Source organism: Crotalus tigris, unplaced genomic scaffold, assembly GCF_016545835.1.
Source record: "Crotalus tigris isolate CLP2741 ecotype Arizona unplaced genomic scaffold, ASM1654583v1 scf7180000018867.1602434, whole genome shotgun sequence".
Lineage (NCBI taxonomy): Eukaryota > Metazoa > Chordata > Lepidosauria > Squamata > Viperidae > Crotalus > Crotalus tigris.
The window spans coordinates 1,283,213-1,306,215 of NW_024097246.1; the positions used below are offsets into that span (position 1 = coordinate 1,283,213).

The 23,003-nt window shown below is 43.0% G+C and overlaps 1 protein-coding gene across 4 annotated transcripts; it reads left to right on the forward strand.

The window, feature by feature from the left end:
* The first annotated feature begins 9,279 nt into the window (after positions 1 to 9,279).
* LOC120314273 (zinc-binding protein A33-like) lies at positions 9,280 to 19,467 on the forward strand. Of its 4 annotated transcripts, none has more exons than XM_039357194.1 (8): positions 9,280 to 9,381; positions 9,541 to 9,635; positions 10,179 to 10,652; positions 13,211 to 13,306; positions 14,563 to 14,796; positions 15,969 to 15,991; positions 17,241 to 17,728; positions 18,737 to 19,467. In XM_039357194.1, the coding sequence occupies exons 3-8, from the start codon at positions 10,239 to 10,241 to the stop codon at positions 19,258 to 19,260; spliced, it is 1,779 nt and encodes a 592-aa protein (XP_039213128.1). In that variant the 5' UTR covers positions 9,280 to 9,381; positions 9,541 to 9,635; positions 10,179 to 10,238; the 3' UTR covers positions 19,261 to 19,467. The 4 variants fall into 4 exon arrangements, with proteins under 4 accessions (XP_039213128.1, XP_039213127.1, XP_039213129.1 ...); XM_039357193.1 differs by having other exon boundaries at positions 9,283 to 9,381; positions 9,496 to 9,635; XM_039357195.1 differs by having other exon boundaries at positions 9,285 to 9,381; positions 9,538 to 9,635.
* Positions 19,468 to 23,003: the final 3,536 nt, after the last annotated feature.

The window sequence follows — 23,003 nt, forward strand, 5'->3', positions numbered from 1 at the left end:
AAATATTTCGTGGATAGGTAGACTTCATCGCCCACCTGGAATGGTTTTTGTGGATTTTGTTTTTTGTCTGCTTGTCTTTTTGACGACTGTTCTGCTTTTAACAATGCTTTCTTTACTGTTTTCCATAGCTCTTTAAATTGAAACATCCATTCATGGGGTTGATATGACCTAACATCACCCTGAGGGCATTCAGGAATAGGAACGAATTCCATCCCATGTACGACTTGAAAAGGAGTAAACCCCGTACTACTGTGTACGGTGTTATTATATGCCATTTCAGCAAATGGTATTAACTCCGCCCAATTTGTTTGTTGATAATTGACATAACACCTTAGATATCGCTCAATCATAGCATTTGCACGTTCAGCTGCTCCGTTCATACTAGGATGGAATGCCGAACTAAGGCCTTGGGACGAGCCAATCGATGTAACAAAATTTTTCCAAAACCTAGCAGTAAATTGTACCCCTCGATCAGATATTATACGTCTAGGCACTCCATGTAACTGGTAAATATGGGTTATAAATAATTTAGCTAACCTCCGAGCTGATGGTAACCCCTTATATGTTGTAAAGTGTGCTTGCTTGGAAACAAATTGATTACTGTCCATATAACTGTATTGCCATGGCTTGCTGGTAAGTCTACTATAAAGTCCATACCAATATCTTCCCATGGCCGTGAGGGATCTGAAACTTGTTGTATCAACCCGCATGGTTTTCCGACCTGGGGTTTTGTTGTTGCACACACACATAGAACATTCCCGGACATATGTTTGTATATCTTTCTTCATGCTGGGCCACCAGAATTGTCGTTTAATTAGGTGTAGAGTTTTTAGGAATCCATAATGACCAGCCACCTTTACATCATGACGTCTCTGAAACACCTCTATCCTTGGAGATGATGGAACGTATATTTTATTACCTCTTCATGCTAACCCATTGTTCATAGTCAAAATATGGGGATGGGTTGATAACCAAGGATCTGTTAATAGTGCATCTTGCGATTCACGTACTAGGTCTTCCATAGGTCGTATTAATGCAATTATCTCCTCTGGGCATTCAGGGGAAGGTATTAGGGCCTGTATTACCTCTTCTTGTTTACTGTTATATTGAGGCTTCCTTGACAATGCGTCTGCCATAAAATTCCTCCCTCCTGGCACATATTTCAATCGGAATTGGAATCGTTGAAAGTATAAAGCCCACCTTACATGTTTAGGTGCTAGTCGCCGAGGGGTTTGTAATGCTTCGAGGTTTTTATGATCTGTCCACACCTCGAAAACCTCTTTTGCTCCTAGGAAATGGCGCCATGTGCTTAACGCCCACTTCTCTGCAAATGCCTCCTTCTCCCAAACCGCCCACCTACGTTCAGCCCTGATAAACTTACGTGAAGTGTATGCACATGGTTGTAACTTCCCCCGTTCATTTCTGTGTAAGAGCACAGCCCCTACTGCCACATCGCTGGCATCTGTTTGTACTATAAAAAGGTCCTCTGGATTGGGATGTCTTAAAACAGGTTCCTTTGAAAATAACAATTTTAAGGTTTCAAATGCCTTTTGGCATTGCAGTGACCAGGATAAGGGTCGTTGTGGCTGTGGTTTGTCACCCGTCAGTTTAGTCCGAAGTAAGTCAGTTAAAGGCAAAGCTATCTTAGCAAAAGATGGGATAAAATTCCTGTAGAAATTAGCAAACCCAAGAAAACTTTGTAACTGATGTCGCTTGCCAATCCAATACTGCCTGTACCTTTACAGGGTCCATTTCCAGACCCCCCCCCCCGAAATTCTGTATCCAAGATAGTCTAGTTTGATGGAACGCCCACTTTGATAATTTAACATATAACTGAGCTTTAAGAAGTTTCCACAACACTTGCCGTACTAATCGTACATGATCTTCTTTGTTCTCAGAATATATAAGAATGTCATCCAGGTACACAAGAACTCCTTTGTATAGATGTTCATGCAACACTTCATTTATAAGTTGCATAAACACAGCAGGAGCCCCCTGTAATCCGAATGGCATTACCTTATATTGAAAACTTCCTAATGGACTGTGAAACGCAGTCTTCCATTCATCACCTTTTTTTATTCTTACTCGATAATAGGCTTCCCGTAAATCGAGCTTGGTAAATATCTTCCCTTGTGCTAAATGGGCCAAAAGATCCTTTATAAGCGGAAGAGGATATAACTTTTGTACACATACTCCGTTTAAACCCCTGAAATTGACGCATAAATATAAACCTCCATCTTTTTTTCCCTTTAAATAATACAGGGGCAGCGACCCGTGACTGAGCAGGTTGAATTAAACCCCTTTCCAAATTTTTGTCAATGTACCTCCTTAGCTCCTTCATCTCATTTGGGGTCATGGCATACATTCGGGGTTTCGGGAGTTTTGCCCCTTCCATTAATTCAATAGCACAATCAGTTGATCGATGAGGAGGTAATACATCGCATTCCCGTTCATCAAATACCTCTATCAAATCTACGTATTCCAATGGAACCACTACCTCCCCCTTCTCCCCATTTTGGGGAAGGATATCCTCTCTCTCTTTTCCTAATTTAACCTGTTCATGAAACGGTGGTTGGGGGCCTACACCAATATGTACCCTTCTATACCCTCCTTCCCACCAAATTGTTGGACCCCATTTGTCCAACCAGGCCAACCCTAAAATGACAGCTTCTGTCATGGATGGTATCACTACAAATTGTATCATTTCCCAATGATCTCCCAACTCCATACATAATGGTTCAGTGATATATTTAGCAGGTACCCCTCCTAGTAAGGATCCATCCACCTGCTCAAACCGTACAGGGGTACGCAATGGTTTGACTCTAATGCTTGCCGCACCACCCGCTCACCAATTAAACATCGAGTACACCCTGTGTCTATGAGGGCATTGTATTCGTTTCTGCACCCTGACCGTGGATCAGTGAGTGTTATAGGCAGGATAAATGGGTGAATAGATTCACTAACCATAGGATCTTCTGCCGTCTCTGAATCTTCGTTGCAGACTATTAACTGGGTTCCTAATAGTAGTTTCCCCTCCTCAGGTTCCATCTCATTCCTTTGGATCTTAGATGTCTCGGACTTTTGTTGTACTGCTTGGGACCTCTCCAAGGGTTTCTTTGGTACAGTTTTCGCAAGGGCCTCTGGTCTGGCCATAGGAAGTAGTTCAGGGCATTCAACAATACGATGGCCTGGTTGGTTACATCGAAAGTAACGGAGTATTGGACAAAACACTCTGATGGGTAGACGAGGTGAAGTACCTGGAGATGGTGGTCATTCAAAAGCCTTTCTTGGAGCCATTGGATTAACATTCTTTGGACGCAATTCCTGCAATCCTGTGTCTAAATCTACCACCATTCGGTACCAATCCTGTAGAATATTGGGAATACCTCGATAAATACATGCCTGTCTAAGGTTCTTGTCTAATCCAGTGCTAAACTGACGTATTAATAGTTGTTCAGGCCACGTTCTTAATTTATTAGCCACCCTCTGGAATTCTCTGACATATTCCGCAGCTGTTCTTCCTCTCTGTTTGACCTCTAATACGTCCCCCTGAGACCGTCTAATCCGTGATACATCTTCGAACCGAGTCCGAAGAGCTCCTAAAAATGTTCCTATAGTCGCCAATTCTCGGGCTCGATCAGTATGAAGATCAGCCACCCACTCCATGGCCTCTCCCTGCAGAACCGATGTTACGGCCCCTACCATCGCCCACTGGGATGGATAGAGATACCCATATCGATCCATATGGCCTATAACCTGGCTGAGGAACAGGGCTAATCGGTCTGGATTACCATCAAACGTTACTCCAAGGGATGGAGGACCCCAAACTGGTCCCTGGACCCATGGTCCCATATTCCATCCTGGACCCCTAGATGGCTGAACCCCAACTTCGGGTCTAGACTGACTTGTAATTCTAGCAGCCGAAGATCTCCCAGCAGTTTCTAATTGGGGTTTCCCCATAAGGCGGCTAGTACTCTGACTGTCAGGTTTCTTTTGATGCACAATCTCTCCACGATTAGCATCCATTCTGAATTTTGGACTGGCTAATCTAAATCCTCCTGATGCTGGCTGAGGTAGGGAGGACCGGTCTGTGACCAAGTTGTAGACTCCACCCCCTGTTCCCAATGTTGTCCAGATGGAAAATCCTGATAACCTCATTCCCCAAACTGCTCCCGCAGCAAGTCCATGGTGGTTTGGCCAGGGGCTGTGGCATAACACCAATCTTCCTCATCTTCACCATTGGGATGAACCTTGTATCTCCTCTACAGCTCCAGCACCACCTCCTTCTGCCATGCCAGTAATTGCAGGGCTCCTCCACCACTCTCCAGATAAGGTATCCTTATTAGCTGCCAACCCCTGGGGGCCCACTATATCCCCTGACCTGTTTGGCTGGCTAGTCTCAATAATTTTAGGGTGTGCTCCTGGCTGGTCTACTATAGGGGGGGGTCTGGCTTTACTACTTCTAACTGATGCTCCTCTGACTCTGGGGTCACAAGACCCGACTCTTGGGTACCCTCCGCCATAGGCAATTCACAGTCTCAGCCAAACTTCAGGAGAAATCTTCGAGCTCAATGCAAAACAGAAACTCCAACTCCTACTTTTTCCACCAAGAAAAACGAAGTCCGTTTAGAGCAGTGGTTCTCAACCTTTTTAGTGCTGTGACCCCCAACCGGTCGTAAGTTGAGGACTACTCAACCGGTCGTAAGTCGAGGACTACTCAACTGGTGCAGCACTGTTTGCAGAATGGGACTTTTGGCGGGCTCAGCAGGGCAGAGACAGCCTGGACAATTCCTATTGGCTTTTGAAAGCCAATAGAATGAGACTCTATTCAAGAGAGTCTCTTTTATTGGCTTTCAAAAACCAATAGAATAAAAGGGAGTAGCACAGCTAAGGAAAAGGGGGAAAAATGGTGGACTGCGTTGTTTGGCGACCCCGTGAAATGGTCGTTCCACCCCAAATGGGGTCCCGACCCACAGGTTGAAAACCACTGGTTTAGAGAGAAGTAGGGGAGAGCAAACTTTCTGTCAAGAAATGATCCTTACCGGAACCACGGTGAATGAAGCTCAAGAACGCAAATCTTCCCTGGTGACAACGATTTAATTAAGATCAAATGAAACAATAACAAAGACCTCTAGCAGTAAGACTCTTTGTCAAAACAAAGTTTGCTCTGGGAGCTATTGCCTCCCAGTGTTATTTAAACACATGTCCAAATTAACCCCACCCTTCAATCAATTCCCTGTTAACCACGACCGCACCTAGTGAAATGTAAACTCCACCCGTGTCTTGCCCTATCCCCATCTAGCCAGCATTCTTTCCCAATTAACATTACACTCCCTCCGTTCTCTTAAAGCTCTCATGTATTAAAGTTCTTATGCCTCCTCTGGAAATCACGTTCGTCAGCTGTACTTCGGCTATCCGCCAAACATCTGATTGGTGGTCTATAGTTCTTCTGCGCATGCGTGTTGTTTCTTCATCACAGGCATTGCGTTTGCAGCTCCGCAGGAGTGTCTGTGATTCAGGCAACGTCGGAGGATGTCTGGCTCGTGTTTTCCAACCCGATAGCTTTTGGTTTCTATGCTGGCTTCCCCCTCGTCTCATATGTCGAGCCTGAGAGGGCTTGACAGCCGCATTGCAAAGAACAGCCTGGTGAAAATATCTCAACAAGTTTTGGTTTACCTCGTCACCCTTTAATGCTCATCACCCTATAATGCTGTAGTAGGGCATTGCATGCCAAAACAACTAGGCACAAGGACGTGGTTTTCCCCATGCCATCACTCTGCTAAACAACTAATTCCCACAACGCTGTTTTATTCCCCTGGGATGTCAAACCACCTGGTAGGGCTGTATTAACTAATATCCTTCTCAGCTTTCCTATTATCTATTCCTTTAGCATCTTATGACTATAACTTTGTTGTTTGCATGTTATGATTGCTTTTACATAGTATCCTATTATGATTTATGTTGATTGTTTATTTAGTATCTTATGACAATCACTGCGTGTTGTATATTATGATTGATGATGATTGTGTTTTATGATTATGATCATGATTTATCACTTGTTGCTTGCATGTACACTGAGAGCTTATGCACCAGAGACAAATTCCTTATGTGTCCAATCACACTTGACCCATAAAGAATTCTATTCTATTCTATTCTATTCTATTCTATTCTATTCTATTCTATTCTATTCTATTCTATTCTATTCTATTCTAAATAAAGATTTCTTAGTAAAGAATTATATTAAGGAAGCAAAAGCTGGATTTTAAGGAACCAGGATAGAAAGCATATTGACTCTTTTGAACTTTGGAGTTGGAGAAGATTCCTGAAAATACAAAGATATGGGTCATCTAACAAATTAACCCAGAGTTCTCACTCAAAATAGTGACCAGGCTTGAATTATCATATTCTGGATACATTATGCAAAGACCCAGATTTCTTGAGAAGTGGCAATGGGAATATGATTGGAATACCTGAAGGTATTACCTTCTTCAGAAGGTGATCTGAGGAAGATCTACGGTATCAATGTGGGTGCTGAAAGTGGACATCTGTATGATGTCACTTAACAACAGCAGCAAAATGTTGGATCAGAGACCAGAAGAGAAAGAAATATCATTTGGGGCAGGAGATGGAGATGGGGAAGAATATCTGAGGTTTCCTGAGAAAATACAAAGTTCTAAACATAATGGGAAGTAAATCTATTGAATTCGGTGGGCTTTGCTTCCGAGTCAACTTGTTTCAAACAGCTTTGGCTTTTCATGATGTCTTCCCATTCAAAATAGACCCAAACTGAAAGGACTGAATGGAAAGTGGGAATAGAAATAAAATTAACAACTAAAAGCCACACACAACCAGGCACCATATAAATACAACGCGTAGAATAGCCCAGTGCACACATTCGGGAGAGAAAGAAGTTTCCTGAGGATGGGCTCCAGCACAAGCTGGAAAACTTGGTAGAATAAACTTTGGTCCCTGTGACCAACTCAGGTTAGATCCTGCAACAGAAATATACTTTAAAGTAGTTCATATGTTGTATATTTTTTTCACTTAATTTATTGCACTGTGAGTTCCTGCAAGAAATTATTTATTGCTGGGGTGATTTTGGAATGGGTTCAGATCTCTTGTTAATAATTGCTTCTGGTGGCTTTTCTAAACAGTTCTTAAAAAGTCAAATTTCAATTAAAATCTTCCATAAAACACTATGTTATTAGCAACTTTGGGGTTTATAGGAAGTTATTCTGGGCTGAATTCTCTGCAGTGACCCAAAATTCTGGTTTAAGTCTCTCTCAAATTCCAATCCGGTGAGATAAATCTCTCCTCCACCACCCTCCATGGCTGAAGAGTGATTCAGAGTGATTTCTCTTGATAGAAAGTATGCAAAGGTCTACCCTGTGTCAACGCTGCTAACATCGGATGCTCTTGCTTTGACAACAGATGGAAATGCAGCCATTTTACTCTTTTGCTTTTAGAGTAAGTTGATGCTGGGAGAGGGAATGTGGATGAGAGTCCAACTAGTCATAACAATAATAACTCAGCCGTGGGAATCCAAGGTTATTAGGTCCAGAGTTGATAGAAATTTGGCAGGCTGGAGAGCTGGGGAGAAATCCCTTGCTTCAGGCTAATTGGGAAATGTGATTTATGACTGTTAATTGGAGGAGGGAATTGTGCTTTGCTACTTTGTGCAGGGGGGGGGAATTCAGTTTTTGACTTTAACTATGTAGTGCTGATACTTTGTTTCTCAAATAAAAGATTCTTTAAGGTAAACAATGCCTCAAAGTTCTTTTGAAGAGTTTCATCTGTCGGAACCATGACAACCAGGCTCGAAATATGCTGAATTAAATGCTTAGTCTTGCTTAACATGGGTTCCATGCTAGCAATTTATTTATTTATGGGTACCAGGTTTTGGGATTCCCTAGAAAGAGGCCGAAATAGAAAGGAATGAGAACAGGATTGTTGATTTCTTCTAAGTCAAGTCTTCTGAAGGATTAGACCTGGATGGTTTGGAAGAACTCAACATTCCAGGAAATAAAACTTTTTTTAAATAAAAGTTCTGCTTGGAATTTCTACAAGGAGAATTGGAGATTATGCTCCACCTCAATCTCCAAGCTGGGATTCTTGGATTTGAGAGTATAAAAGATAGGATTCAGCATTTTTTTTTTTAAATAGCTGGAAGTATTAGAGTGGGCTCTGACTAGCTAGCACAATTTCATTGCTTCTCAGTAACTGCTAGACATCTGTTTGATTAATTTTAGCCACCTTTTTTCTCTCTCCAGGAACAAAAACAGGTTATATGGAGGAAATTTCCCTTTAATTACCCTTACAGTGGAAATCTTGTGAGGTAGGCTGGGTTGGAAGACAACAACTGGCTGGCCCCTGGTTACCTGATGATCCATACAGATAATATTCTACCTACGGCCACAATTGAGCTCAAAGTTTCTGTTGCTAAGCGAGACAGTTGTTAAGTGAATTTTGCCTCATTTTGCAACCTTTCTTGCCACAGTTGTTAAGTGAATCACTGCAGTTGTTAAGTTAATAACTGAGTTGTTAAGTGAATCTGGCTTCCCCATTGACTTTGCTTGTCAGAAGGCCGCAAAGGGCGATCACACGATCCCAGGACACCGCCATCATCATAAATACATGCTTGTTGCCAAGTGTCTGAATTTTGATCATGTGACCCTGGGGCAGCTGCAACAGTAGTGTGTAAAATGGTCATAGTTTACTTTTTTCAGCACTGTTGTAACTTCCAAAGGTCACTAAACAAACAATTGTAAGTCGAGGACTATCCGTAATTACAAGGAACACTAGAAAAATATTCATGTGTGGGTGATACAACAGGAAAGAGAAAGGCAAAACACCAAGCAGGGAGTAACTACAGCTCTTGTTTCTCAACCCTGGCAGCTTTAAGATATGTGGACTTCAGTTCCCATAATCCCCCAGTGAGCAAGGAGAATTCTGGTGAAGGCTGCTTGAGGAGTCCTGGGAGTTGAAGTCCACATATCTTAAAGTTGCCCAAGTTGAACAAGAGCCAAGTGCCTTTTTATTGGGTGAGGCTTTTCATGCAAATGAAGAAGTCTGAAATAATAAGAATAAAAAGCTTTCCTGGCGATCCAGAGAAATATTGTGCCAGCTGCCATCTTATGCTTGCTTGTGCTTCGCTACATTATGGTGACAGACTGCCATGAACTGTGGGGAGGGAGGGAGGCAAGAGAGAAAACGAAAGTACGTTCTACAGGAAATCAGGGTGGGGAAAGGAAGTAAGTTATGCATCTCTTTGAGAGGCTGTTTCAACGTTCTCAGGCATAGCCGCTGCATATGTTCCTGTACATGGACTGGCTGTTACTTCCTGCCTGAATTTAACCGGTCACAGGGGATGAGTGATGGGAGGTAGGTAAGGGAGGGGAAGGTTAAACTTTGGGCTTTAGGCACACAGTTCTCATTTCTGGCTATGCGCTACTGCAGTACACTTGACTTCTAATAAAGCCGTGCCTTTCTCAATAGATGGAGCCAAGGATGGTTTTTATTTAGAGGTTTAATTGCCAGCAGGTCTGACGCATTGAGGGGTTTCCCCACCCTGCAACTGGGCTGTGAGAATCACCTTGAGGAAGAGGAGGAAGAGACGCAGCCAAGGCAGCGGTGAGGTAAGAAATTTCTGTGTCCAAAACAGGAATGCAGTTTGAGAAAATGTCTCAGGGTTTTATCCTTCCTGGTTCACTTTGGGATAAAGGCAGGGAACAGGGAGGCCCACTCAGACGCTGTTTCTGTAACCCTGTAAGAAAAGTAGTTTTGGTATTGATGACTTTGGTGTCCACGTCTGATCTCTCCGGGATGGCAGACACCCCTTTGCCTCAGGCTTCCAGTACTTTAGGGGCTGTCACAGAGGAGAAAGGTTCAACCTATTCTCCACAGCATCTGAGGGCAGGACAAGAAGTAATGGGTGGAAGCTTGTTAAAGAGAGATCCAACCTAGAACTAAGGATAAATAACCTGTTACTGAGGACAATTAATCAGTGGAACCACCTGCCTCCAGAAGTTGTGAATGCTCCAACACTGGAGGTTTCTAAGAATAGACTGGCCAGTCCTTTGTTTGAAATGGTATAGGGTCTCCTGAGCAGGGGGTTGGACTAGAAAACCTTCAAGGTCTCTTCCAACCCTATTATTCCATGTTATATGTTCACTCAACAGGCTGAAATAGAGGCAATTCTACCTGGGAAACCTGTGCAGGCTGTCTTTGAATTGACCAACATGGCTTCAGTACGAGAAGTATCCAGTTTCACTGAAGACTTGCTGTGCCCTATTTGCCTCTCCCTCTTTCGGGACCCCCGCATGCTGGAGTGTGGCCACAGCTTCTGCGCTCCCTGCCTGGAGCCCTGCATACCCAGAGAGCTTTGCCCCGAGTGCCGGCGCCCCTTTTCTTTGCACCACATGACCATCAACCGAGCCCTCTGCAGCTTGTCTGAGAAGGCCCGGCTCCTGAAGCTGGATGAAGGGGCTCAGCTGAGTGGCACCGGCAGCTGGTACTTCTGTGAGGAACACGAGGAGCCCCTCAAGCTCTTCTGCAGCCAAGATGAGGCGCCCGTCTGCGTCATTTGCCGGGACTTGCCTGAGCACCGGGGACACGACTTTCTGCCCATCAAAAACGCGGTTCAGACCTATCAGGTGAGAGCTGATCCTGGGAAGAGAAAAAAGGTGACCTCTGGTTGAACAAGACACTAATCTCTCTCTCTCTCTCCCTCTCCCGCTCCCTCCCTCCCTCCCTCCCTCTCATTCTCTCTCTCTGTCTCAGTCTCTGTCTCTCCCTCCCTCTCTCTCTGTCTCATCTCTCATATTTCATCTCTCATTCTCTATCTCTCCACTCGAGAGGGCTTATTTTGCAAGCCAAGATGAAATGCAAGTAGAGTTCATATCATATATAAATCATAATAAGTATCATGATAAACAGGAACACTGAAATGGAGCTTCTGAAACCTCCCAATATTTACCAGCTACATTTTCACTCTGAAACGCATGGAGAAACACTAATACTGTACTGAATCTGTAACTCACATACCGGATATATGATTCATCTCCCACTTCCTGAAGATTTGATCTATTAACCACTTCTTCTTCTTGTGCCATATCCGTTATCGGACATTGGCGATCATGTTGGCAATCCTGTTTTTATCAGCAGCTACACGAAAAAGTGCTGCTGAGTTTTGTCCAAACCAGTCCCTTAGATTTTGAAGCCACGGTGTTCTTCTTCTGCCTGGACCTCGTTTGCCTTTAATCTTTTCCTGGAGGATTAAATGGAGTATGCCGTATTTTTCTGGGTGTCGCATCACATGTCCGAAATATTCTAATTTTCGTTTTTTAATTGTTTTGATGATTTCCCTTGGCTTTCCCAGGCGGCTTATCACCTCATTTCTGATCTTGTCAACCCAGCTTATATGTAACAGCTGCCTGTAAATCCACATTTCAAATGCTTTTGGTCTCTTCAGGTGGCCTTCTGTCAGAGACCAACTCTCTACTCCATAGAGCAGGGTAGAAAAAATATAGCATCTGACAAGCCTGATTTTTAGTCTTAGGCTTAACCACTAGGTGGCTGCTAAGGGTAAGAGATGACTGCTATTGGAAGGAAGAGTTTAGTTCTGGGAATTAGTTTGAGAGTGACAAACTAGCTTAAGGACATTATATGAGGAGCAGCAGCATTGGGAAAGGAATTTCCCTCTAGGCAAGTTACAGGCTTACAAGACAAAATACCTATCAATTACACTTCCAGTTGCATTAGCTAAGCCATTATGGACTGGCCAGTTTCAAGGCAAAGTCTGGGTCAGTGGTGGCGAACCTATGGCACACGTGCCAGAGACGGCACTCAGAGCCCTCTTTGTGGGCATGTGCGCCATGCTCCAGAGATGGCAACCATTCCTCTTCAACCAGCTGCCCGCTAACTCGCCAAGGTCCCACGTGGCCAGATGCATCCCAGCACGGCTGGTTTCCCTCCCCCTGTCCCATCCCTCCCGGCCTTGCAAGCTCTCCTTTTCCTGAGCACAACCCATTGCATTTCCTCCTCAGCTGTCAGCCGGCCGTCCAGCTCAGAGGCAGCTTCTCTGAACTGCTGGGGGTAGGCTGTGGTGCTCCAGAAGGTCCAGCAGGCTGTGGCTGCTGACGGACACTGTCGGCCCCATGCGCTCGCTGGCCTCTGTGTGTGGGGGCCGATGGTGTCAGGCAGCAGCCTCCCCGGCCCCTGCCTCGCCTTGCCCTGCAACAATGGCACCCTCGCCTCGCCTCGCCTCACCCTGCAGGACGAGCCTCCTGCCCATCGCCCCACCTGCCAGAGACCCCCTGGATCTCTCCCAACCCTGCCGGCCACCACAGGCATCCCTCCCCATGAGCAACATTGAGGTGACCACACCCACCTTGGCCACACCCACCCAGTCTGCCATGACCACCACAGCCACGTCCGCCCAGTGGGCCACGCCCACCTGGCACCCCAGCGATAAATAAGTGGGTTTTAGGTTGCAGTTTGAGCACATGGTCTCTAAAAGGTTCGCCATCACTGCTCTAGGTCAGTGTTTTTCAACTTTAGTAACTGTGGACTTCAACTCCCAGAATTCCCCAGTCAGCAAGATTAAAGTTGCTGAAGTTGAGAAACACTTGGCTGATTATGCACCGTCAAGTTGTTTTCAGCTCCTGTTGACCACACAGGGAATGAATGCAGGAATGTAAGCCGTCTTCAGGAAAAATCTTCAAGAAATGTATGGCATTATTGCTACCCAGTCTTGTTGTCTTTGAAAAGATGTTCAATCAATCCAATCTCTATTGCAGTCATGCACCAGCATAAGGATAATGGGATACAAACAATAATTTTTAAAAAAGCTAAAAAGTATAAAAAGGAAAACCTGTACAAAAACCATATACTTAAAAAAAAGCTGAAAGCAAAAAGTCTAAAAAAGTTCTATCAGCAAAAAGAAATACATTAAATAAATGCAGGGAAACATCAAAAATTAATATATTGGTAACTAAATCTATCACAGTCAGAAACACTCTTAACTAACAAATTAAATGCTCATTAAGGCTGGTTGGGAACAGATTTTAAGCACTGTTGAGCAGAACCTGGCAACACAAATGTTATAGCAGGATTAGCATCTGCAAGCAGCAGCGAGGTATGAAATTGTCCTGAGATCAATCAAATGATGGTGTTCATTTTAAGTCAGACCTGAATTTTCTCTTCCCTTCAGGACCAGCTGAAAGCATTTCTGGAGCCTCTTGAGGAAGATCTCAGACAGTTGAAAAGGAGTCAGTGTCACCAGCAGGAGAACATTATCGAATTAAAGGTGCAGCTGGGAAGTGGTGCTGATCGGACTTTCTGTTTAATGTTAAACTGCGTGTATCTTCTCTCTCTTTATCCCAGCAACCATTTGTAGCTCACTGATTTAATATTAGGTGTTTGACGGTCAGCATTTAATCCAGGCTCCTGCAATTTAGTCTAAAGAAAAGAAAAGCTACCTGCTTGCTTGCTTGACATTGAGAGCATTCAAAAATAAATACAAATGTTGTAGTGTGGCATTCAAGTGACCGAAGTTGTCAGCCAGGCATTTTTCCGGATATTCCATTCTGTTCCCTTTTCCCCCTGGGATTCTCAATTTAGTTATAAACACTTGGAAGCATTGTGGTGCTCTAAGCTGCCACAAAAGACACTCTTATAATTAGAACTTTGTGTACTGATAGAAGGGAATATTTGTGGCTCAGGGCTGACATGAGGGGTCCTTGTGATTTCTGAGCTTGGTTGTTTTTTTGCAGATGTTTCACTACTCAACTAGGTAACATCATCAGTGCTGGAAGGGAGTGGGCTTTGCACTCTGTTCTAGCACTGACGATATTACCTAGTTTGGTAATGAAATATCTTTAAGAAAAACAATCAAGCTCAGAGTGCACCAAGGACCCCACAGAGCTGTGTGTGTGTGTGTGTGTGTGTGTACGTAAATAAATGGAACTTTGTGAGTATATATGTACATATGTGTGTATATGTGTGTTGTCACTACATTATAATAGAGGCAAAAGATTTAAATTGCTGGTTTTGCTTAGGTAATCATCATTGTGGCATCGATTGATCGATTGATTATGACTTACCTGACAGTGAAATGGGTGGCATATAAATTTAATAAACAAAATAAATTATACGCTATCAAGTAGTTTTTAACCCATAGAAAAACGGAGTTTCTCCATGACAATTTATCCCTAACCTGGTTTTTCAGATTTTCCAATGGTGCCCACATTGGCACTGTAACTATGTCCACCATCTTGGCTTTTGTTCTTCCTCATCTTCTCTTTCTTTCCATCTTTCCTAGTATTAGAGCCTCCTTCAGAAAGTCCGGTCTTCGCATCGCATGCCCAAAGTAGGATGTTTGAGTCATTAGTGCTTCAAATAAGAACTCAAATGAGTTGATTTGTTTAATGGTCCATTGGATTTCTTTTTCATAGCTACCCAAGGTAGTCTCAGGAGTCTTTCCCCAAAACCAACATCATTGTGACAGGTGATCATTTCTGTTTGCCCAAACCATAATCTTGTGCCCCATTTATGTTTTTCCAGATCTGTTCCGAATCCTTGTCTGATCACGTCTCTGGAGAGTTTGTGAAGATGCACCAGCTGCTGAACGACAGGGAGCTGGCTATAAAGCAGTCCTTAGAAAACCAGCAAGAAAAGAACTTGGCTCAGATGGAAACTAAGTTAAAGGAACTGGACTGCAAGATGGCCTCATGTTCAGAAACTCTGTGTCGCATACAGGCCGGCCTTGAGTGCAAAGATCACATAAGTTTCCTTAAGGTACGGAGGACCGTGGGCTGTGGGGTTTTCTTGGGAAGAAAAAAAAATTGTTGGGTGCATAGATTTGTACAAACAATTGTCAGAAGAATAATTTGGGGTTCTAACTCAAGCCAGGGTTGGAATGTAAATTATCGTAAATAAAAATGAGTTCCAGACAACTATGAGGAAAGAATAAATCTTTATTCTTAAAAGCAAAAGAAGGAGCAGGCTGCAAAGAAATGGGGTACAGTGGCAAAGTTTTATAGGGGGAGCTTGTCTGGGATGTGGAAGTGTTTACATGTTAAGGTGTGTGTGTGTGTGTGTGTGTGTGTGTGTGCTTGTGCTTCTGAACATACAGTTCTGCTGGGAGACTTAGTTTAATTAACATTATTTGTGTTTGCAGACCTTATCTTCTGATATGTGGATTAGGTCTAGGTAATTTATTCTGGGATTTGAGGAAGTTTGCTAATTGGATTAACTTTGGGGCACTGATTCTCAGACCATTGTGGATTCTGTTAATATTTTAAGGGAAGATGGAAATAGTATAAAGAATAAAATATATTTGTCTGAAATGGTATGGGGTTTCCTGCCTGAGCAGGAGTTGGACTAGATGATCTCCAAGGTCCCTTCCAACATTATTATTATTGTTATTGTTGTTATTACATTCGAATATAAAACGTCTCGCACCATGATTTGTTCAATCAGTGTTTGTCACAACTGATAAAATCTCTGTGGGTTTTTTAAATCTTCGTAAGCCACCCGTAATCACTGAGAGTGAGTTGGGTGGCTAAATAGATTTTCTTAAACAAATACTGTAAAATAAGCTAGACTGACTTTCTATAACAATTACTAGATTCCATAGTGTTTTTTCATGTAAAAGTGAGATCTATCAGTACATGCGCCTTCATCACCTCAGATTGTCAGTGGCATATCAAGCACTGTGGCTCTACAGTCCTCAGTTTTTGTTTCTTCTTTCTATGTTGTGATAGTATTTCACTGGGATTACTTTTTTTTGATAATAAACTAGGGCAGGATCTGCTGAGAGCAGAATCTGTTGTGTACCATTAAAATGCAGGACGCATTGACAGGAAAGTGGGTGATATCCCACTGACAGAATTATTTTGATGGTTCTCTCACTTTTCTTTCTTTCTTTCCTTCCTTCTTCTCTCTCTCTCCCTCCTTCCCTCCCATAGGAGGCAAAAGAGTTGCTAGAGAGGTAAGTGGTGTTTCTCTTTTCTTATACAGGTAGTTGTCGAGCTACAGCCACAGTTAGGACCAAAATTTCCACTGATAAGGAAGGTGGTTGTTAAAATGTCACCCCTGATTTTAAGATCTTTTTTTTTGCCACGATTGTTAAGTGAACCACTGCAGTCGTTAAGCAAATCCAGCCTCCCCCTTGGAGTTTGCTTGCTCCAAGCCGGTTTGGAAGGAAAGTCATAAATGACAGTCATGCGACCCCCCCAAACATGGCAACTATCTTAAATGCATGCTGATTGCCAAGCACCTGTACCTTGATCACGACCATGTGGATGCTACAACGGCTGTAAATGTTGAGGACTGGTTGTAAACCACTCTTTTCAAGGGTCTCTCAATGAATGGCTGTTAAGTGAAAGATTACCTACACAATAAATGTATGAAAGGAAGAAAAGTATGAGCCAGCAGGGAGGGCTGACCCTGCAGGCTACATCAGTTTGCCTGCAAAGACAAATAGGCATGGGGGAGGACAGCTGGACTTCCTCTTCCACCTTTCAGAAGCTGCTGGATTTGCCAAAATGAGTAGGTGAAGCTCCTCCACGAATGGAAGTGAAGGTGGTTACTTCTTTACTTCCATCGAAAAGCTCTGCTACAATGATAAACTTGGGTCCTCTTCCTTCTTGGTAGCAGAGGCAAAGCAAGGTTGATTTGGTCAAAGAGTTTAATGAGTTCATTGTTCTTCTGGCCCTTTAACTCCTACAGTATCCAAATCACTTCTAAAATCTCTGTAAAATTAGTAAAACATCACCACTTTTGATGGTAACCTGGTTGTTTTCTTGGCAACAGTTGGCCATCACCTTCTCCTGGTTTTTGCAGCTGCCCTGGGAAATATTAATCGGATCTGAACCTACTTAACTTTTTGGGAAATAATCCTGTGTTGGCTTTGTGCTGTTCTCTGCTGTGATTATTAAAAAAAAATGCACACATGCTTATAATAAAACCTAACTTATGGAGCAGAAGACATATCCAGGTGTAATTCCAATTCTAATCCTCCCATTTTCAGCCAATATTTTTCATGCTGTTTTTCCTTATTGCATAAAATCCACTAAAGAGGTGAAAGAAAAAAAAATGGCAGCATTTTTTTTTTTGACCAGTAGTACTCAGATATCTCTCTGTAGAAGGACCCAGATGTGATTCCTCTAGGTTTGATAGAATTGGGACAGCTTATTCTAAAATGGTTGACCCTTTTGATATGCCCTTCTTCTACACAGGTTAAGTAAGGAACAACCTGATGAACCTGAACTAGGTGCCAAACTAGTAGGAGAAGATGGGTTGGGGGCCAGCAATGATGACACCAGCAGTGATGACACAGATGAATTTGTCAATGAGATTGATCGGTTGATGAGAGATGCTGAAGATAGTGATGAGGAAGAAGAGGGGGAAGTAAAAAAGTTTGTCCCTTTTGGGATGCCCTTCCCCAGGGTAAGTAAGGAACAACCTGATGAACCTGAACTAGGTGCCAAACTAGTAGGAGAAGATGGGCTAGGGGACAGCAGTGACGACACCAGCAGTGACGACACAGATGAATTTTTGAATGGGGTTGCTCGGTTGATGAGAGATGCTGAAGATGATGATGAGAAAGAAGAGGAGAAGGAAGAAGATGAAGATGGAGTGGTGGCTGTAGACTTGAACCTGGGCGAGTTTAAAGGACCTCTGCAATTCTGCTCCTGGAAGGAGCTCCTGGGTGCGGTCCATCCAGGTGAGATGAGGTTTTTAGACCAAATGAATTGGTATCGATGTATTACTTTTACACCCTATGTTAAGGGGTCTTTGATGCTCTCTGAACTTGGTTGTTTTCTTGCAGATATTTCATTACCCAAACTAGATAACATCATTAATGCTAGTTTGGGTTATGGAATGTCTGCAAGAAAACAAGCAAGCTCAGAGAGCACCAAGGATCCTCCATTTCAACCCTGAGCTACAAATATTTTACTTTATTGACCCCTTACCTTTTATCTGGAAGTTCAAGGCTATGTACCTCCACAGCAATAATCCTGTAATGTGATGATGTTGATGATATTCTCCATTCAATCTTGGCGATTCTATGAGCCAGATCTCTCCACATCTTCCAATCTTGCAGTGCTTCTTTGAGTTTTTTTGTACTCTGGCTGGTGTCAGCTTTGATGGTGTTCTTTGGCTTTTCATTTTACCACTAACTCTTCCAAACATAATTGCTTAATTGCTGTAATCACCCCATAACATATTGTTGTTGTTACTTGCGAAGTCGTGTCCGACCCATCGCGACCCCATGGACAACGTTCCTCCAGGTCTTCCTGTCCTCTACCATCTTCTGGAGTCCATTCAAATTCACACCTACTGCTTCAGTGACTCCATACAGCCACCTCATTCTCTGTCGTCTCATTCTTCTATTGCCCTCAATCTTTCCCAGCATTAGGCCCTTCTCCAGTGAGTCCTTCCTTCTCATTAGGTGGCCAAAGTACTTGAGTTTCAACTTCAGGATCTGGCCTTCTAAAGAGCAGTCGGGGTTGACCTCTTCTAGGACTCCATAACATATAATTACCCTGTAATGTAATTTGGGCTAAAACAGAGAAAGGAAGCTTCAGATATATTGAGGATGGCAGTAGTTCTATTAAAAGATGGCTAATAGACATTCATTTGTATCTAATTTTTTTTCTGGACCACTTTATATTCCTGCAATAGCTGGCATTCTTCTTCTTTCTTAATTCTTTCCATCTTCCCTCTGCAGTCCCTGCAAACTTCATTTCGGACTGCAACTCAGCTCAACCCAGCCTGGTCCTCTTGAAAGAAGCCACTGGAGTCAAGTCCAGTCCCAACCAATGTTTCAGGCGACAAAAGTCAGAGCGCTTCACCTCGAGCTTGTGTGTGGTGGGATGGAAAGGAATTACCACTGGGACCTTCTACTGGGAGATCGAAGTCGGGGACAGTACCGGTTGGGTGTTGGGGATGGCCAAAAAGTCTGTGAAGCACAAGAAGCGGCTGAACGTTCTACCCAAGGAAGGCGTGTGGGCCATTGAGCTGAAGGCTGGAGAGTACCAAGCTCTGAGTGAACCCCGTACGCCCCTCTCGGTCTGCGGGAGGATGGAAAAAGTTGGGATCTACCTGGACTTTGAAGGGGGGCATCTCTATTTTTATAACAGCAGCAGCATGACCCATCTTTACACCTTCCAAGAATGCTTCCATGAAGAGCTGCTCCCCTTTCTCAGCACCCAAAGCAGCTACCCCCTCTCAGTGTGGAATCTGGTGCTTTGAGATCTTAGTTCAGAATGCCGCATTGCAATGAACAGCCTGGTGAAAAATGAAACCATTGAGATGTGCTAGAATGGATCTTTTATTAGTAATAGCAATAGCATGTAGACTTATATACCACCCCATAATGCTTTACAGTACCCTCTGGGCAGTTTACAACATCAACATATTGCCCCCAACAATCTGGGTCCTCATTTTATGGACCTGGAAGGATGGAAAATCGAGTCAACCTTGAGCCCAACCCATCAGGATTGAACTCCATGCTGTGGGCAGAGTTTCCCTGCAATACTGCATTCTAACCACTGCGCCACCAGGGCTCTTTCAAGAGACAGTCCAATCTATTCAGCCTTTGCAAACAGTTGCTGAAAGATTCGAAAGTGGTGCTGACCTGACTATTGTGGTCCATGATGATTGCTCTAGGCGCAGAGAGTTCTATACGTCCAGTTTTCAACTTGATCTTCTATTTGTGCTTAATTTTCTTGACCCATTGACAGTAGTGAGGAAAGGGGTTGCCTCTGTCCACCTGTGGTGCAAGATTTTACTTCCTTTCAATGCATTCCACTGCAGGCAAAAATAATGAGAGCAAGCCGTACTTCCTGTCCTTGGTTGAAGGTCTTAGTAGGGATATTCAAATATTCAAATACTGGGTTGTGTTTATATCTCAACAAGTTTTGGTTTACCTCGTCACCCTTTAATGCTCATCACCCTATAATGCTGTAGTACGGCATTGCATGCCAAAACAACTAGGCACAAGGACTGTTGTTTCCCCCATGCCATCACTCTGCTAAACAACTAATTCCCACAACGCTGTCTTATGCCCCTGGGATGTCAAACCACCTGGTAGGGCTGTATTACTATTATCCTTCTCAACTTTCCTATTATCTATTCCTTTAGCATGTTATGACTATAACTTTGTTAATTGCATCTTATGATTTATCTTGATTGCTTTTATGTAGTATCCTCTTATGATTTATGTTGATTGCCTATTTAGTATCATGATATTCACTGAGTGTTGTATATTATGATTTATGATGATTGCGTTTTATGATTATGATCATGATTTATCACTTGTTGCTTGTATGTACACTGAGAGCTTATGCACTAGAGACAACTTCCTTATGTGTCCAATCACACTTGACCAACAAAGAATTTTATTCCGTTCCATTCCATTCCATTCCATTCCATTTTCCATTCCTGTCAGAATCCAATTATATTTCATTTCTAGTTATTGACTATGGAAAACCCCATTTCTGCCCTCTCTGGATTATGTCATACTACGAAGGGGAAGGGGGATGAGCAAAGGGGTTTTATGGCTCTCACTTCCTTCATTAAAACTTCAAAGGGGCTGAATGTGGATCTCACCAAGAGGACTGACCATAACAATATGGCCATCAGCTTTCATCTACTACTCTCTGAAGTCTCCCTTCCGCCGGCCATGAGGAAAAGGGGGTGGAAATGTAATGCCTGGGATTGTCGCTGGATGAACGGTGGGCTGGAGGCTGCTTGGGAACACTTAAAACCTTGAATGGTAGGGGTTGGGCCTCAGGTCCTATCTAGAACTCCTGCAACCATCTTCTCTTAATAAAGATGCCTGATGGAAGAAATATTCCAAGAGTTCTGTCTTCTTAAGATGCAAAGTGAGGTGGGTCCTTACAATTCCATTCCATTCCATTCCATTTTCCATTCCATTCCATTCCATTCCATTCCATTCCATTCCATTCTATTCTATTCTATTCTAAATAAAGAATTCTTAATAAAGAATTATATTAAGGAAGCAAAAGCTGGACTTTAAGGAACCAGGATAGAAAGCTTATTGACTCTTTTGAACTTTGGAGTTGGAGAAGATTCCTGAAAATACAAAGATATGGGTCATCTAACAAATTAACCCAGAGTTCTCACTCAAAATAGTGACCAGGCTTGAATTATCATATTTTGGACACATTATACAAAGACCCAGATTTCTTGAGAAGTCCACAGTCCTTCCAAAGGTGGAAGAGGAAAAAAAATAATATCCAGCTGCAAAATAGATGGAGCTGATTACAGAGGCAATGGGAATATTATTGGAATACCCGAAGGTATTACGTTCTTCAGAAGATGATCTAAGGAATACCTACGGTATCTATGTGGGTGCTGAGAGTTGACACCAGTTTTATGTCACTTAACAGCAGCTGCAAAATGTTGGATCAGAGACCAGAATGGAAAGAAATATGAAAAAATGTATATACTTTGTGCCAAGAAGCCCATTTTTTTGCATACTCAATTTGGGGAGAGGGGTATATATTTTGCTTTACCTGTGTGTTCTGAATAGCTGTATAGAAATTTCCTCTATCCCCTCCACTTTGCTTGCATCAGAATATCTTGACAAAAAGTGGCAGTGGGACTTCAAAGACCCCAGTCTTGCAGTTGCATTATCCAGCCTGATTTCTTCCTGTGTCTGCCATGCTCACTCATCTTGGAAATATTTCAGTTTGTACCAATAAATGCCTTGGTTTCCCATGCATGCTCCAGTAGTCTTCTGCCAAACTCCCCAATGTCATCTTAGGAAAAATTTAGATCCATCTATCTATTTTTTCCTATTCTCAGCCCTCATATTTAGAATATTGCTTTCACTGGGCAAGTCACTGTATTCCTATTTAATGCATTTCTCCACTTACCTGCAATGCTCAATGTTCAAATGACACCTTTCAGCACCCATAAACAATGGCTGCATGCAAACCGAGAACTGGTTAGGCTCCTAAATCTGGAAGAGCCATTTGTTAGAATGCAGTATTGCAGGCTAATTCTGCTGACTGCCAGCCAGCTGCCTGCAGTTCGATTCTGACAGGCTCAAGGTTGACTCAGTCTTCCATCCTTTGGAGGTCAGTAAAAATTGTTGGGGGTCAATATGCTGACTCTTTAAACCACTTAGAGAGTGCTGTAAAGCACTGTGAAGCGGTATATAAGTTTACGTTCTATTGCTATTGCTATCTCTATTTGATGTTGGACATGTGCTGGATCAGTTGACATTCAACTTTCAATGATTGCAGTTATTCCCAATCTCTACTTCAAATTAAAGTATTTATTGCTCAGTGTAAGCTGTCAGCCAAATCCCAGTCCCACCTGAAACTTCTTTTCAGAGTGGATCTATAGCAGGGGCATCAAACTGCCGGCCCGCGGACCAGAGGCATCAGAATGAAACCACGCCCACCCCATTGCCAGCAATGGGGAAAAAGCTCTGATACATTGCACAATGTCACATGACGTGGCAAGTTTGACATGTCTGACCTATAGGAAGAGGATCAAGATGGTATTATTAGTGCAGTGTTTCTCAACCTTAGTAATTCTAAGAGTGTGGACTTCAACTCCCAGAATTCCTCAGTCAGCATGTTTAATCTCAATCTTAAGAGTTGTCAAGATCGAGAAATATTGATTTATGCTTGTCATTTTCCTCCTGGTGCCCTCCTTTTGAGGTTGTCGGTTTTCAGACGAGTTTGGCTGATTCTTTTTTTAAAAAAGAAACATTTGTAAGTCACCCAATTCCCAACATTTATAGACTGCTCCTAAGTAAAAACAAGGAAAAGAATGCAATGACAGACAGATATGAAGAAAGAACATGGCAAGAATAAAAAAAAGCTCTGAAGAGGAATGAAATAGAAATGAAAGTCACATAATCCAAAGGGAACATAATTCTTCCTTGCCAAAACCTGGGTCAAGGGCCAGGTTTTCGTGGCCCTCCTAAACCACAATGGAGTGGGGATGTCAGAACC